Source organism: Anabas testudineus, chromosome 12 (assembly GCF_900324465.2).
Source record: "Anabas testudineus chromosome 12, fAnaTes1.2, whole genome shotgun sequence".
Classification (NCBI taxonomy): domain Eukaryota; kingdom Metazoa; phylum Chordata; class Actinopteri; order Anabantiformes; family Anabantidae; genus Anabas; species Anabas testudineus.
In genome coordinates, this window is record NC_046621.1 from 10,271,659 (window position 1) to 10,285,017 (window position 13,359).

A 13,359-nucleotide genomic window follows, 5' to 3' on the forward strand; every position below is an offset into this window, starting at 1 on the left:
CAACTGAATGTGAAATTATCCTGCCTATACTTTACAATACTCAAAAAACAAAAGCAATCTGGGAGGAAACAACATGGGTCAGCTTTAACCCATGGTCTCATTACATAAACAACACCTCTTTTACCTTCATGACAGAGTATACTGCATGGTTTTATTAATAGAGAGTCACTAAAGAACCATTTAGATGTGTGTAGAGGAGATTAATACTTACTGTATGGTTTGTAATTATAAATCTCACTTTTGCAGGTTAAGGTTCATTTGAATGGCTGCAATGAATAAGACATGCGATACTTAACAGTCAACATAGATGTGATTAATTCCATTTAGCCTTTATGGCATCAACAATCACTGCATTCTGGCTCACCCACATCACAAGCTTGGTTTGTTGGTGTGCCTTCCGATCCCAAAGGTAGCAGATTAAACAGAGTAAAGACCCATCAGAATGAGCTTTTTGCCTGTGTCCTTGGGCTATGTGTCGGTTCACTGGAGTAGGGAGCCACCCTGTAGTCCGGGTTCTGCTGTCCACCAGATGGTTGCTGCTGGGAGCCAGCTAAGAGCCTGTCTGGTGGCCAGTGAAACTTAAACGTAGAGGGGTGTGTCGGTTATGAAGAAACAATTTCAGACAGGCTAATTAAAAATGCCTTTTTTCATCACGCCTGCCCATCTGTTAAGAGAGCACAACCTGGACGGTACCGGCTACACGGTTCAACTGTGCATTTTACAGCAATATCTCAGTGAGCACTTTCCTGGAATTCAATTATTTTGCATCTTCTGTGAGAATAATGAATTTCTTTATGGCCAGCGATCTCCTGAGTACAATTTGAAACTCTTTAATAAAAACAAAACTTTAAAAAACCTTTAAAAAACCTTTAGAGAACACAAAGACATTAACCTGACTGCAGCCTACAACAATCCACCGAACAATAGATGTAATCAAGGACTTTACTGCCGTCCCGGCCAACTGTTTCCACTCTTTTGCCTCAATTGTGTAGTCTCTTTTTTAAAATCATGAATATTCATTGCACATTAATTCAGTATACTAAAAGCATTTTAAAACAGTATTGCTAAACAAAGGCTGTATGTAAATCACTAGTTATCTACAAGCAATCTGGACCAAGGGACTACAAGACCACAGATAAAACAAGGTCAAAGCATGTTGCAGAGAAAAGAGTTCTCACCATTCCTTGACAAGGTCAGTGCTTTATGTACTGACCAAACATGATAAACCAATGCATGAATTACTAGCTTGCTGAACAGCATACTGCAGTCAATCCTGTAGTCAGCCCCTGTGCAACGACAGAGAAAATGACATAAGCATAAAAACATTTTATCTTTGAAAAAATATTAAACATCCGCCTCTCCTATGACTAATTCCTCCTCCTGCCAGGATTGTCGGATTGTCTGGACTGCATAATAAAGAGGACAACGCTGCCAACTCACTGTCAGACAGCATCAGAGACTGTGTGGGTGTGTGTGTGTGTGTGTGTGTGTGCGTGCATCTTTATCACCTAGATACTCATTACACTGTCAGCTTGCAGGTCAACACACAACAGGCTGTTTGAACTCATGACCCCCATCCTGCTCCTCATTACTGTCCAGATGTACATGATACAGACTCAGGAAGTCCAATACAGGTAATAAAAAGGGACATAATTCAAATTACAATTAGCACCAGTATGGTAAACTATTAGTCGTGTATCATCCAAATCATTACAACTAATAATGGCAATGCTTTCTCACTTGATATTTGTTTCCTTATCCTTTCTTCCACCTTCGCTTTGCCACATACCAAACATTTCATGTTGTCTCTAAATGGCTAATTATTTTACTTCCACATTCCTAAATGTATTAGTTTGACTTACTTTGTAGTGTAAGCTCAGTGGCATGTTGTTAGACTAGTACGGCCACCCATCCTGAAAGTATTTACAGTACATATGGGGGAAAAGCCTTTAGGACTATACCACTTAAAGTTTTCTGACTTGGTGCAATATTTCCCACAAATGCAATCTGTTTTAGGGATAGAGATGTCAATAGTTACGACCCCCCGGAGCAAAACCAGACACTGTGTGTGAGCCTTACATCTTGGCTGGCCTCTAATAATTTAAGGACTTTTCTCTGCGCCAGCTTGTTTTAATTACTGGGAATAAGTGGCAGCATTTGGTCAGGTTTATGGGTCTTCTTCAAAGAGCAAGCTTGCTTTAGACAGACCAATCTGTGGGACTGCAGAGTTGTAAATCCAAAACTGAGCAACTACTACAACTAACACTGCCCTGGGCAGTTGTGGGCAGGCAAAGTGGGGAGAGGGTTTGTACAGCTTACTTTCCTTTTCTTTGAACACAGTAGACATTCAGGCTAATGAGAAGCCACAAAGTAAAATAAAGTTACAGACTATTAAAGAAATGAAGATATAAATGCAAATGGAATTTGCAGGATTTCAAAGTGTCTGAAACAACATAGGCAAAAGGGAACATAACAACAAATGCTGTGATTCAGTTTGCAGGAACAGTTCAGACATTGAAATATAACTAAAAGACAAGACATGAAGAAAGAGAAAGATATAAAATGGACCGAGAGTTGGAGTGGATTGGATCGCATTTGGATTAAACCTCCCAGAGAGGAGCTTGTCGAGTTCCAGCACAGGGTCAGTGCTGGGTTGGAGTGAAGGAACGGGGTGGTGGGACAACTCCTGACTTTCCAGTGAACTCATTTCTATTCTCATACAACACCCAACTGCCTGCTAATGATGAGAGCCCTGAGGCAAAGTGGGCTGGGATTCACATGTCTGACAGCGCTCAGCAGCCAGCAGACGTCTGCAGCAGCCTTGGCCAACTGTTTCCACTCAGACAGAGACTTCCTAAAAGAAACGAGGTACAGTCTGAGCTGACAGGCTCTTGGGTGATTTGTCAGAAGGCTTTAACTTGTTGCCAAATCACTTCAGGCTGACGATTAACTGAATTTTTAAAAAAGGTATATTTCTCAGCATTCAGTGGACTGTGTTTAAAGAAGCACCAAAAGCCACTAAGCCAGACAGAAAAACCTATCTGATGAATCTGATGTGACATACAGTGGCCAGCTGGTCGTGCCAGGCAGTCAAATTAACCTCTTGTGTTCTTCATCAAAACAGAATTAACAAGGCGGCGGCAAGATGTTACTGCACAGCAGGTTTTCATTTCTAGCCGAACACATCTACACATCTACAGTAAATGACTCAACAGGACTTCATGTATCATATTGAGCACAAGTCCCTTTTGAAACATGGAGTAATTAGTCAGTCTGGGCCTGCAACATCTCTGTTCATCTCATTTAGGTTACTATAGTATAGATAGATAGATAGATTGAATGATTTTCACCTTAACATAGTTATGTGGTCCTATGGTTACTGTTGCTCTGCGTGCTTGTGTAAACTATACTTTTTTGCAGTGGTCTCGGGAAACTATGCTACGAATGTAATAACGAGGAGAACACAAACTGAAGAAAGAAACATTTTATTCACAAGTACTGTAAAAGTAAAACACAAGCTGCCATATCATACATTTATATACAGGGTTTGAAAATCCTATACAAAAACAAAGATATTCGAAAATATGGGTTTTGATATGAAACATGACCTTACATATAATCATTTTCTTGAAAAAAGGTCTTGGTTTGGTAATAGGTATTTAAGTTATGAGCCTTACCCCACATTAGTGAAAAGTGAAATTATTGTAAAAAATCAGAATGGTAAAAATGGAGTAGAAATCATCCTTAAAAATGGTTTAAAAATCTCATGCAGCATCTTCAGAGAGGGCCTGAGAGGGTACATCTTTGTAAAAGAAAGAAAACCAAGTCATGTTTGTCATAGATATAGAATCAAACACACCCCAAATATAACAAAGCCAGTTTGTTTTATCATTTTTCACCGATCATCTTTGTTGTCTCTGTGTCAGCCGGTTGATTCATCACAAGCACATTCTGCCACTTAAAAAGAGCTGATCTAATGATTGATTTTTGCCAAACAATGTCACAATCAGTTCCACTTATTCACGGCATCATTTTACAGGAAACTAACAATTCTTGAGTCTTGCTTTAAGACACTGGATCCATTTTGTTGATTTGCCTATTAAAAAATAAAAAAAATAAAAAGGCAGGGGACGTAAGAGGCCAAACTGTGGTGTTGCCCTTGAGTCATATTGAGGTTGTTACAGTAGTTGCAGTAAAGGTTTTGGAATGCATAGAGCTGAGGCTTGGTGGTGCTCAAAGGTACTGTAGAAGTATGATGAGATTGACCTGTGCTATCTCGTCACTGACTTGTTGTTTTGCAGTATATACAGAGCTGCTAGTCCAGACTTATTTAGAGAGAAATTAGACTCTTTGATGAGCACTGCTGTCAGTGTAAGCATTTATCATGCTATCCTCATAGACTGGTGTAGAGAAGGTTAAGTCTCTCATGGTTGCATGACCACATACAAAATCAGCAGAGAGAATGGCTAAATCAAGAAGAATCACTCACTATCCATCACAGTGGCCCTCTGATATGTTTTGGCTTAATCTCTCATTTTCAGAACGTTAAACGTGGGCAAGCACAGCTTGAATAAGCCCTCCGTCCCCTAACATAACGGATGCGCTACCTCAGTGCATCCACTGAGATCAAGGCAACTGGAGGGTAAAAAAAATCACTCAACCACGCAAGCTTTCACAGGCCAGCTGGCAGGCTGTGAGTGACAACAGCAAATGCAGCTGTTGACAAGATAACATAGTCTAACTCGGAAAATCTAGAAAACTACATAACCAGAGAGCAAACATAAGGCGCAAGAGGTGGAATGAGTATGGATAAATGCTGACTGAGGTCTGAAACAAGAGAAAAGGCAAAGTCTAGGAGCGCAATAACATTAGCTTATTGCTTTTTCTTTTTCCTCTTTATTTTTTCCCTTAAAAGGATATTTGTACACACAACATAATCATATAAATACACTATACAATGCAATATAAAATATTTTTTCTTAAAAGCAATATGTTCAGGGTTTGCTTAGGTATGCTTAAGATACCTGCACCATATGAAAAATAATGACTCAACACAAAACAATAAAAAAGGCACTTCCAGGTGTTGTTCATTGACTCTTGGGTAAGTGATGGCCACTTCTTTGCCATACAGGCAACAGCATTTGTGCTCACATTTCATTTCTCTGCCATTAAATCCATGTCCAGGACAGCGAGGCACTGTAGCTCGGTGGTTAAGATTTCCCTTGTTCTCATGCAAAGATCCACTCCCGTCTCATCTCTGTCACTTGTTCTTCATTCCAGTAGTATCTATTACCTGGCAGCTACATTTCATCATCCTTCTTTGCACTTCCTCATTTCTTCACCTCAACTTTCTTTTGTCCTCAGACTTCAACTTCACGCAGCCCCTCCTGAATGCCAGACGTCGGCATGCTGATGTCAAAGCAGGTCACCATCATTACACGGGACTTGCAGAGGTTGACACAGAACTCTAGCTCCTCTGTGGCCTGTGCCAGGGCCTCCAGGTACTCTGGAGACTCCTTATCCAAATTCTGGTCCACCTCAACTGTTGAAAAAGAGACATTAATTAAAAGTTAAACATTAGATGGTTTGATATAAAAGATTACTTTATTCCAATTAAATATATTGGAATTGGATCTAACTTTAAAGAACTCTTAAAGCCAGTGATACACCAAGCTGACAGCAGAAATAATGTCGGGCCATCAGTTAGCCTCACACTAGCTTTTGCACCAGTGGTTCTTCAGTTTGTATATTTACAGTTTCAGATCTTCTACTTTTTGAGGGATGAATACAAATTATCACAATTTGCTTTTAGCGACATCACAGTTGGCCTTTATCGCCACTAGTTCTTGGACGTCAGCATTTTGTGTCTCTGCCTGTTACTTACATTCTCCTATCCACTTGCTGGGATCCATCATCAATCGGGCCTTCGTGCCTTCCAGCTCTTCCAACAACACTTCATGCTTTGCTCTTAGTTCCTTCACTTGTTGTTGCCTCCTCTCAAGCATCTTCAGCTTACTATTAAAATATAGCAGGCCCTGAGAGAAAAAGAAAGATTATGAACTACAGTAAACGTTTGCTTGTTGTTGACTGAAGTAAGTCAACTGAACTTAACAACTAAAAAAAGTTAAATGTTATACAGCATAAAGTAGTAAACATACTAGTAGCTAATATAACCCAGACCCTCTTAGGTAAAAACCTTGGTCATCATAAATGTTTTGCTTACCTGGTCAACATCCTGGAATGGCTGCTGAAGACAAGATAAAACAGATAAAACAAGTCAGCACTTTGAACAAGACAGTCTGTCTTAGGCATGAATACAGCATATGGTACACCGACGCTCTCCATGTGAACAGTATGTTAAAATACTGTACATACAAGCTATTTATGCATGTGCAAGATTTCAACAGCGATTTTCAAAATAGCCAAAGAAAGCCACGGAAGAGTAATTAATTACTTGACATTCAGGCAGTGATGATTGGAAGACAGAAATTAAAGATTATTTTTCTTAATTGAAAGTAAGTCAAACTACCATTTATCTGATTTAATATCTTCGCTTAATAAATCCCTGTGTGACTGTGCCAAACTTGTGGGAGCAGTTAATGATCCACAGAAGAGGAGTCAGCTATAAAAAACCATCAGGCAGCCGGTGATGGGTACTAGCGGTGAGTTGATTTGGGATGGTGCAGGGTACTGTTGCATTCATCACACATTCCCTGTTTAATCTTTTCATACCATCTTCTCTTTCTTTCTTATACCCCCTGTATCACCACCACTATCGTCAGCAGTAAGCAGAGTCATCACTCATATCCAAACCAATTAACCCCCGTCAGTAATTGTCTCCTGAACTCTTGACATTCCTGAGGAGCACTACCAAAATACCAAGCTCTGGGAATCGGGATACAGACATTTTAACTACGGGATTTGCTACTGAGCTGACTGAAGGTCAGACGTCTGAGACAAATTATTTGTGCCCTGTTCTTTAAAAAGAAGCTGGGAAGAAGTGAGCTAAGACATTCCCACAACATAAGGCAATTTGGCACATCTTGAGCATGTGTGGCATCAATATTTTGTACATGCAAAATATTTCTGAGGCTTAGCAAGTTGGATTGACAAGCCCTAGACCCAGGCATTACATTATCTCAAACAAGTTTAGCAAGATGAAGCACCACACAGAACAAGTTGGGGGGTGACCTCCTGCTCACCTCTGTAGTTTCCTCTTGACGCCGCCGCTGAAGCCGTTCAACATCGTCAATCTCATACACCTTGATCTCAAAAGGCTCCTTCAGTGGTCCAGACATAGGAGGCAAGTCCACCCACTGACCTGCCGAGCTCACCTTCTTCCCCAGGGAAGAGGTGTCTGGCAGAGGTGCTGGGATCAGCCGTCTTCTCTGAAAGCCTACAAAGCCACGCATACAGTCAGACAGGCAGTGACATACAATAGTGGCATTTGATGGGATACATTAGTAAATATGTATGAGTTTCACTCTCAAATGTAAAGACCTGTGAAGCTTTACATAGGACAACCGAGTTGAGGTGATTGCATATTTATGAGGGTTTCATGAGTTACTATTCTGCAACCGCCTGAATAAATTCAAAATGTTGGTTTAATGCACAAATTTAAATGGTTATGTATACAGGGTTACAAAATTCAGAACCAGGTCACTGCCACTCATGTTCAATTCATCTTATTTGATGATGGCACATGTGGAAGTAGTCTGGTTTAAAACATCATTATCATTTTTCCATAGATATATGAATAATGTATGTTGCTGTTTCAGGAGGAAAGAAAATGAATGATGTACCAGTTCATGAATGTAATAAGAATGGGTTAATAAAGTTTGAGAACCTACTGTATATTGTATGGTTAATTTCCAAGGAGAGAGCATTCATTTCTTGATGCTCTTTCAAAGTGTAAAGTTTCATGGGCATGAAGTGTTTGATAGATCTAACATACTCTGCAACTGTCACCATTATATATTCATAATATTCATAAATATGACTTGTTCCTTCATTGGTATGTGTAAAAACCCAAATCCCAAATTAGTTTCTCACCATTTGCTCTCTTCTTGGGATACTTGGAGCTTCTTGTTCTGCCTGATGTTGACATGCCGCTCTCGCTCATAGAATCGTGGGCAGAGGAAGCACTGCCTGTGGCTTCACTGTCACGAATCATGCTTTCATATCCGCTGCTGCCACCGCTGTGGTAGAACAGAGCTGTGCGCCCCATAGCTGGAGGCAGTTCCCCACTCAACACACTGCTGTTGTCACTGCCATGGCCACTGCTGTAGCGTTGAGGCCGTCTGGGTGCTGTAATCTTGCTGTAGGGAGAAGGCAGCACAGCTATGGGGGATTTGTCATCACTCACGTTTGCCCCACTGTCATTCCCGCTGTCTGAGTCTCCTGAACCTCTCATGTGTTTGCCCGATATGTTGCCTGTCGCCAGTTCACTAACACGACTATTGGCAGCCCTCATGGCCTGTTTTGTGCCCATGATAGTTCCTCTACCAGGCTTACTGCTGACAGCAGTTGGGGTCCGAGGAGCTGATGTGCGTCCGGATGGAGGGAGGTTGGCGTTGGTATTTCTGGTAATGGGAGTGGCCAGAGATTTGGTGGAGGAGCTTAGGCCCTTGGAGTTGTTGGCTGACAGTGAGCGTGCCTTACTACCACTCACTGCTCCTACTGGTCTGGGATTTACAGAAGCTTTTACCTGGCCAGGTTTGTTAATATTTCCTCCACTTGGGGATGATGGGCAGGTAGCTATAGGAGAGCTGGAAGAATTAGGAATACCAAATCTTGGAATGGACTTGCTAGATTTGCTGCTGTTGCTCCCCAGACTTGCTCCACTATTCTCGCGACTAAGCACAGCTCTGGACCCTGATAACGACAGGCTTTCACACCTTTCCAGTGACATTTGACTGCCATAATGCTGCCCAGTGTCTCCTTTAGGCCCTCTAACCTTCAAGCTAGAGGTAACTTTGGCTGCATTGAGGCTGGAGGTCTTGAAACTGGTAGCGTCACCTCTGTGATGTACCTCAAGCTCATCCTCTGACACAGCTGCCCTTGCTCCAGAGAACCTTCCTGCCTCCCCATATGGTGACTTTAAGGCACTTTGGGGCAGCAGGGTCCTAGTCTTATGGTCTAGACTGGACTTTCTCACTGGTGGAGGAGGAGGCGAGGTGCAACCAGGTTTAGGAATATTACTTGTTTTCTGTGAGTTAGCCTTGTTGTTTTTCCCCAGAGAGGAGAATTTAAGGCTCATGGTAGATGCATGAAGATCTTGGGCTCCCTTGTAGTCTGAGGAGGAGTGGATGACGGGAACTGTTCCCAGAGTTGTAGCACCACGTCTCAGCTGAGGCATTTTGCTGGGTGGGATTTTACTGGCTGACTTCTCACAGCCATCGACCACCCTCTGGGATGAGGTAGACCCCAGCACCTTGGGTGGGCGAGGTACACTGTTGCTGTTGTTAGATGTTTTGCTGGAAGGGTTGACACTGTGGGGATTTTTGACAAACTTGCTGGTAGTGCTGGAGTCAGCAAACTGAGGTTCTGAATGGTTTTCAACACGCTGCCAAGGATCTTCCTGCTTAGGCTCTTGCTTTTGTGGCTCTCTACTGCTGCTGCTGCTGCTACTGCTACTGCTATGAGATATGGATGAGGTAGGCTTGATCTTCCTGGGAAGACTGGAGTGGACTCTGGAGAAGCCCTGTGGAAGTTGAGAGGAGCTTAGAGAGTGAGCTTTTGTTATTTTAGATGTGAATTTGAGGGAGCCTTTGGCTGATTCTGGAGATGGGGGGCACTTTGTCAAAGACAGTTTGCTTGAGGTGGCACTATCGCTGTCTTGTTCAGAGAAACTAAATCCACTGTCATTTAAGGAGTTCTTAGCATCCCTAGGAGAGGATACACAATGGAACATATCCAGTTGATCAAAGTAAAAGGTTGCCTCTGGTCCCATGTGTTTGGCCTGTGGAAGAAAGACTTCCGAAGAATGAGCCCCTTCGCTCTCTAAGGTGCAGACACTAACCTCACTCAACCAAGAGCTTATAGATGAACCCCTGCTATCTATGCATTCCATGGCTCCCTCCTGAAGGGGTGTGACCACTGAAATGTTCACCTCGGATCCTCCCATGGCTGATGTATAGGCATCAAATTCATCATTGATGCTGCTGATTATGCTGACAGGCCGGGAACCAGAGGCTAGAGCCTGCAGGGAGCAGTCACTGTTAAAGCTGATAATGCTGGATGGTCGACCCTTGTCTACAATACTGCCTATAGATAGCTCCTCCACCACCGTGAACACCAGTTCATCCTCTCCATTCAGCTCCACAGGCTGCTGCAAGGTGACAGTGGCTCTAAGGATATCCCGATCCAGACACCTTTCCCTCAAGGTAGAGCGCACCTGGCATACTTCCACTGGAGCTCTGAGCAAAGGTGAAGCGCATGGATCCCTCCTTTTCAGAGCTTGGTGGCTCATTCCCACAGGTGGCATTCTGGTGCTAGATCTTTCTTCATGGTCTGCATTTTCTCTCTGCTGTGAAGGGGGTGGGGCTGGCTTTGGCAGGGCTTTCTTGTTGAAGTAAACCTTCTCCCTCACGACAGGCTCAGAATTTGCCACTGCACTGGTTGCCCCTTTGTTTGTCATGACCTGGCTTTCTGAAACCAAAGCCTTCTTGCCATCAGCACTCGTTCTGCATACATTTGGAACAGTCTCTGATGGTGCCCTTTCTGCAGGTAAACATTGCCTCTTGGTACTATCCAGATTCAATTTAGTGTTGGGGCTAGAGAATGATTGTGTGGCAATAGATTTAGGAGATTGTTTGGGTGAGATGCCCTCTTGGGTGTAAGAAATATTTGCTACAGTCTTTGGTGAAACAGAGCCTTGGCTCTCCTTAGATTTGTCAATCTTAGGGCTAGCCGGGTTTCTCTTGCTCTCTCCAACAAAGGCAGTGGGTTCTTCACTGCCATCTATACACTCTAATCTTTCCTGCAGCTCAGCAAATGTGTTACATTTAAAGAACTGGTCTCTGTCAAGAGAACCTTCTTTTGAAGATTTCTTTTTGTTCAGGGATGGGATGATTGGAACAAAGGCAGGCGGGCCTTCATTGTCACTGAGCTCCCTGTCCGAGATTGCAGTTCCTCCAGGGCCCACGTAAATGACAGTATCACAGGACTGCTCGCTACTGGAAGAGTATTCTGGGTCACTGAGCAAAGAAGGAAGGTCCGGGTCCAGGGCTACGGTCCGAGGGTGGAAGGGCCTAAGGTGGGAAGGCCGGCGGATCCTCCCTTCCTCACAAGAACTTTCCCCTCCAGAGGAACTGGATGCATACTGCAAAGCAGAGTTAAAGTAGAAGTGAAGTGAATGCGGATTTAAAATGATCTCATTAGGTGATACATTAATATGTATTCCTAAAATATAAATGTAACAATCCTGCCATTTTACAAAACCATTTTAAAACATAAATTACAGGAAATTAATGTCTACTCTATTTCTCCAGTTTCATAGTAAAATAAATTACAAGGCAAATGATAATTCCTCTGAAATTATCAGTTGATATTTGTCTAAAGGTTAAAAGTGCACATCAATAGTCACAAAGAAATAATGTCAATAATATGACCAACTGTATGTGCTCTGCATTATAATAATGCTTGGGACCAATAGCGGAGAAATATATGCTGTCATTTCACCTAATTATCTGAAACATATATTTCCCCAATCTGAATTTCATTTGGCAGTGATATTGATTACATCTGTTGAGAAGATGAGCCAGCCTGAGTTATTGCAATAATAATCTTTCATTTGCAGAAATGTTCTCACATTAATTTGCTTAAAATCTCCAAAAAGGACTTTAGTTATGGAATATAAATGGAATCAAATTTGCATATGTACATACATTTGGAATGTAACTGTTATACCAGTAATACTTTAAAATAATTAATCATGCTCTGCATTTATCATTTATAAACAATGAGCACCGCTGAACAGAGCCCAATTATTACAGGAATCATTACTTATGAGTAATTCAAATTGCTTAATAGAAATGTTGTTAAATTGTATTGTTAATGTTTCATTACCTCTGTTGCTGGATTTTTATAGATTACGTATTATTATTAGTTTAATCCTGGATATGTGTATCAGTACTAATTAGGTGTACCTTCGATTTCTTCTTCCTCATGCGATGAATGCGTGATGCCAGCTGGATAGTGTTGAGTGAGTCAGCATAGTTGGCCGGGGAGTCGGAGATGTGGGCGATCATGGTGGTTCTGCAGTTGATGTTGCCAAGGGACTCCCTCAACAACATTGTCAGTTTGTTGTCCCTACAGGGTGCATTTATATTGATATTAGGAAACTAGACACTAATATTTCAAAATGATAATAAAGTTAGCTGACATGATCCCAGGAGAAGCCATTTTAGATTCTCTGAGTTGAAGTACGGGCCATTAATCTTCTCATAACTGAGTAGCTACAAAATAATATTGTGCAACACCGGTGAAAGCTATTATACAAGGCTATCTAAACGAAGTAAATAAATAGCAACAAAGAAAACCTGCAAGAATGACAACACGCAGTGACTTGCCTGTCACACTTACAGATACAACTTCACAGATGCTGTAACATAGTAAAAGATTACTGCAGATGGTTCTTACCTGTAAGGTACATGTTTTGCTCCATTTGTTAAAGCCATGATGACATTTCCCAAAGCATTTAGAGAAAGACACAAGCCTCCCCCTCCGTCTCTGGTTTTACTTAGGACCTTTTCACAGCTCCCCAGGTCAATTAGGTGCAGCCTGCTCCTTCCTCCTGACACTTTGCCAAAAACAAAGAAGAAAAAGCAGGTGATCACAGTGCAGACACACCCTTCTGAAGTCAGCTCCTTACGCACAGTGGCATGATGATAGGAGTGGCGCAGTACAGCCCAAACTAGACTAGTGACTGTCAGAACTGTTTGATTTATTTATGAGTAAGTTTCCCACAGTGAAATTATTCAAATTGCAGCAAGGCTAGTAAACTCCCACCAGATGTGCAACTTGTGGAGGCTGCAATGATTAGACATATAAAAAAATTCAAAGAATCCACTTTAATTCAGATTGATATAAAATGCTGCTAGAGTGAATCACAGCCTGCACATTGATATATGGGTGACTGAGATCATTACTACAGCAGCAGCAAAATACAAAACTCTTGTCAGAAAAGCTGCAAATATTCATTCACTCCTGAACAAAGTACAATTCCTGTATACAAACAAATTTCTGTCTTCTAGGAGCTAGAGTTAACTGATTCATAAACACTGCAAATAAGGGAGTAGTCTGGTGTTCCACCCACTCTTAGTATGCAATTTTCTGCCCTCTTGATCCCAACTGAAC

At 41.9% G+C, this 13,359-nt stretch overlaps 1 protein-coding gene across 1 annotated transcript in view; it reads right to left on the reverse strand.

The window, feature by feature from the left end:
• Window positions 1-3,506: 3,506 nt before the first annotated feature.
• Window positions 3,507-13,359, reverse strand: part of kif26ab (kinesin family member 26Ab) — a 63,622-nt gene continuing 53,769 nt past the window's right edge. The window contains 7 exon segments of the mRNA XM_026355501.1: window positions 3,507-5,542; window positions 5,885-6,035; window positions 6,224-6,247; window positions 7,203-7,396; window positions 8,053-11,323; window positions 12,150-12,312; window positions 12,643-12,802. Coding sequence (XP_026211286.1) covers window positions 5,361-5,542; window positions 5,885-6,035; window positions 6,224-6,247; window positions 7,203-7,396; window positions 8,053-11,323; window positions 12,150-12,312; window positions 12,643-12,802 — 4,145 coding nt within the window. The 3' untranslated portion in view covers window positions 3,507-5,360.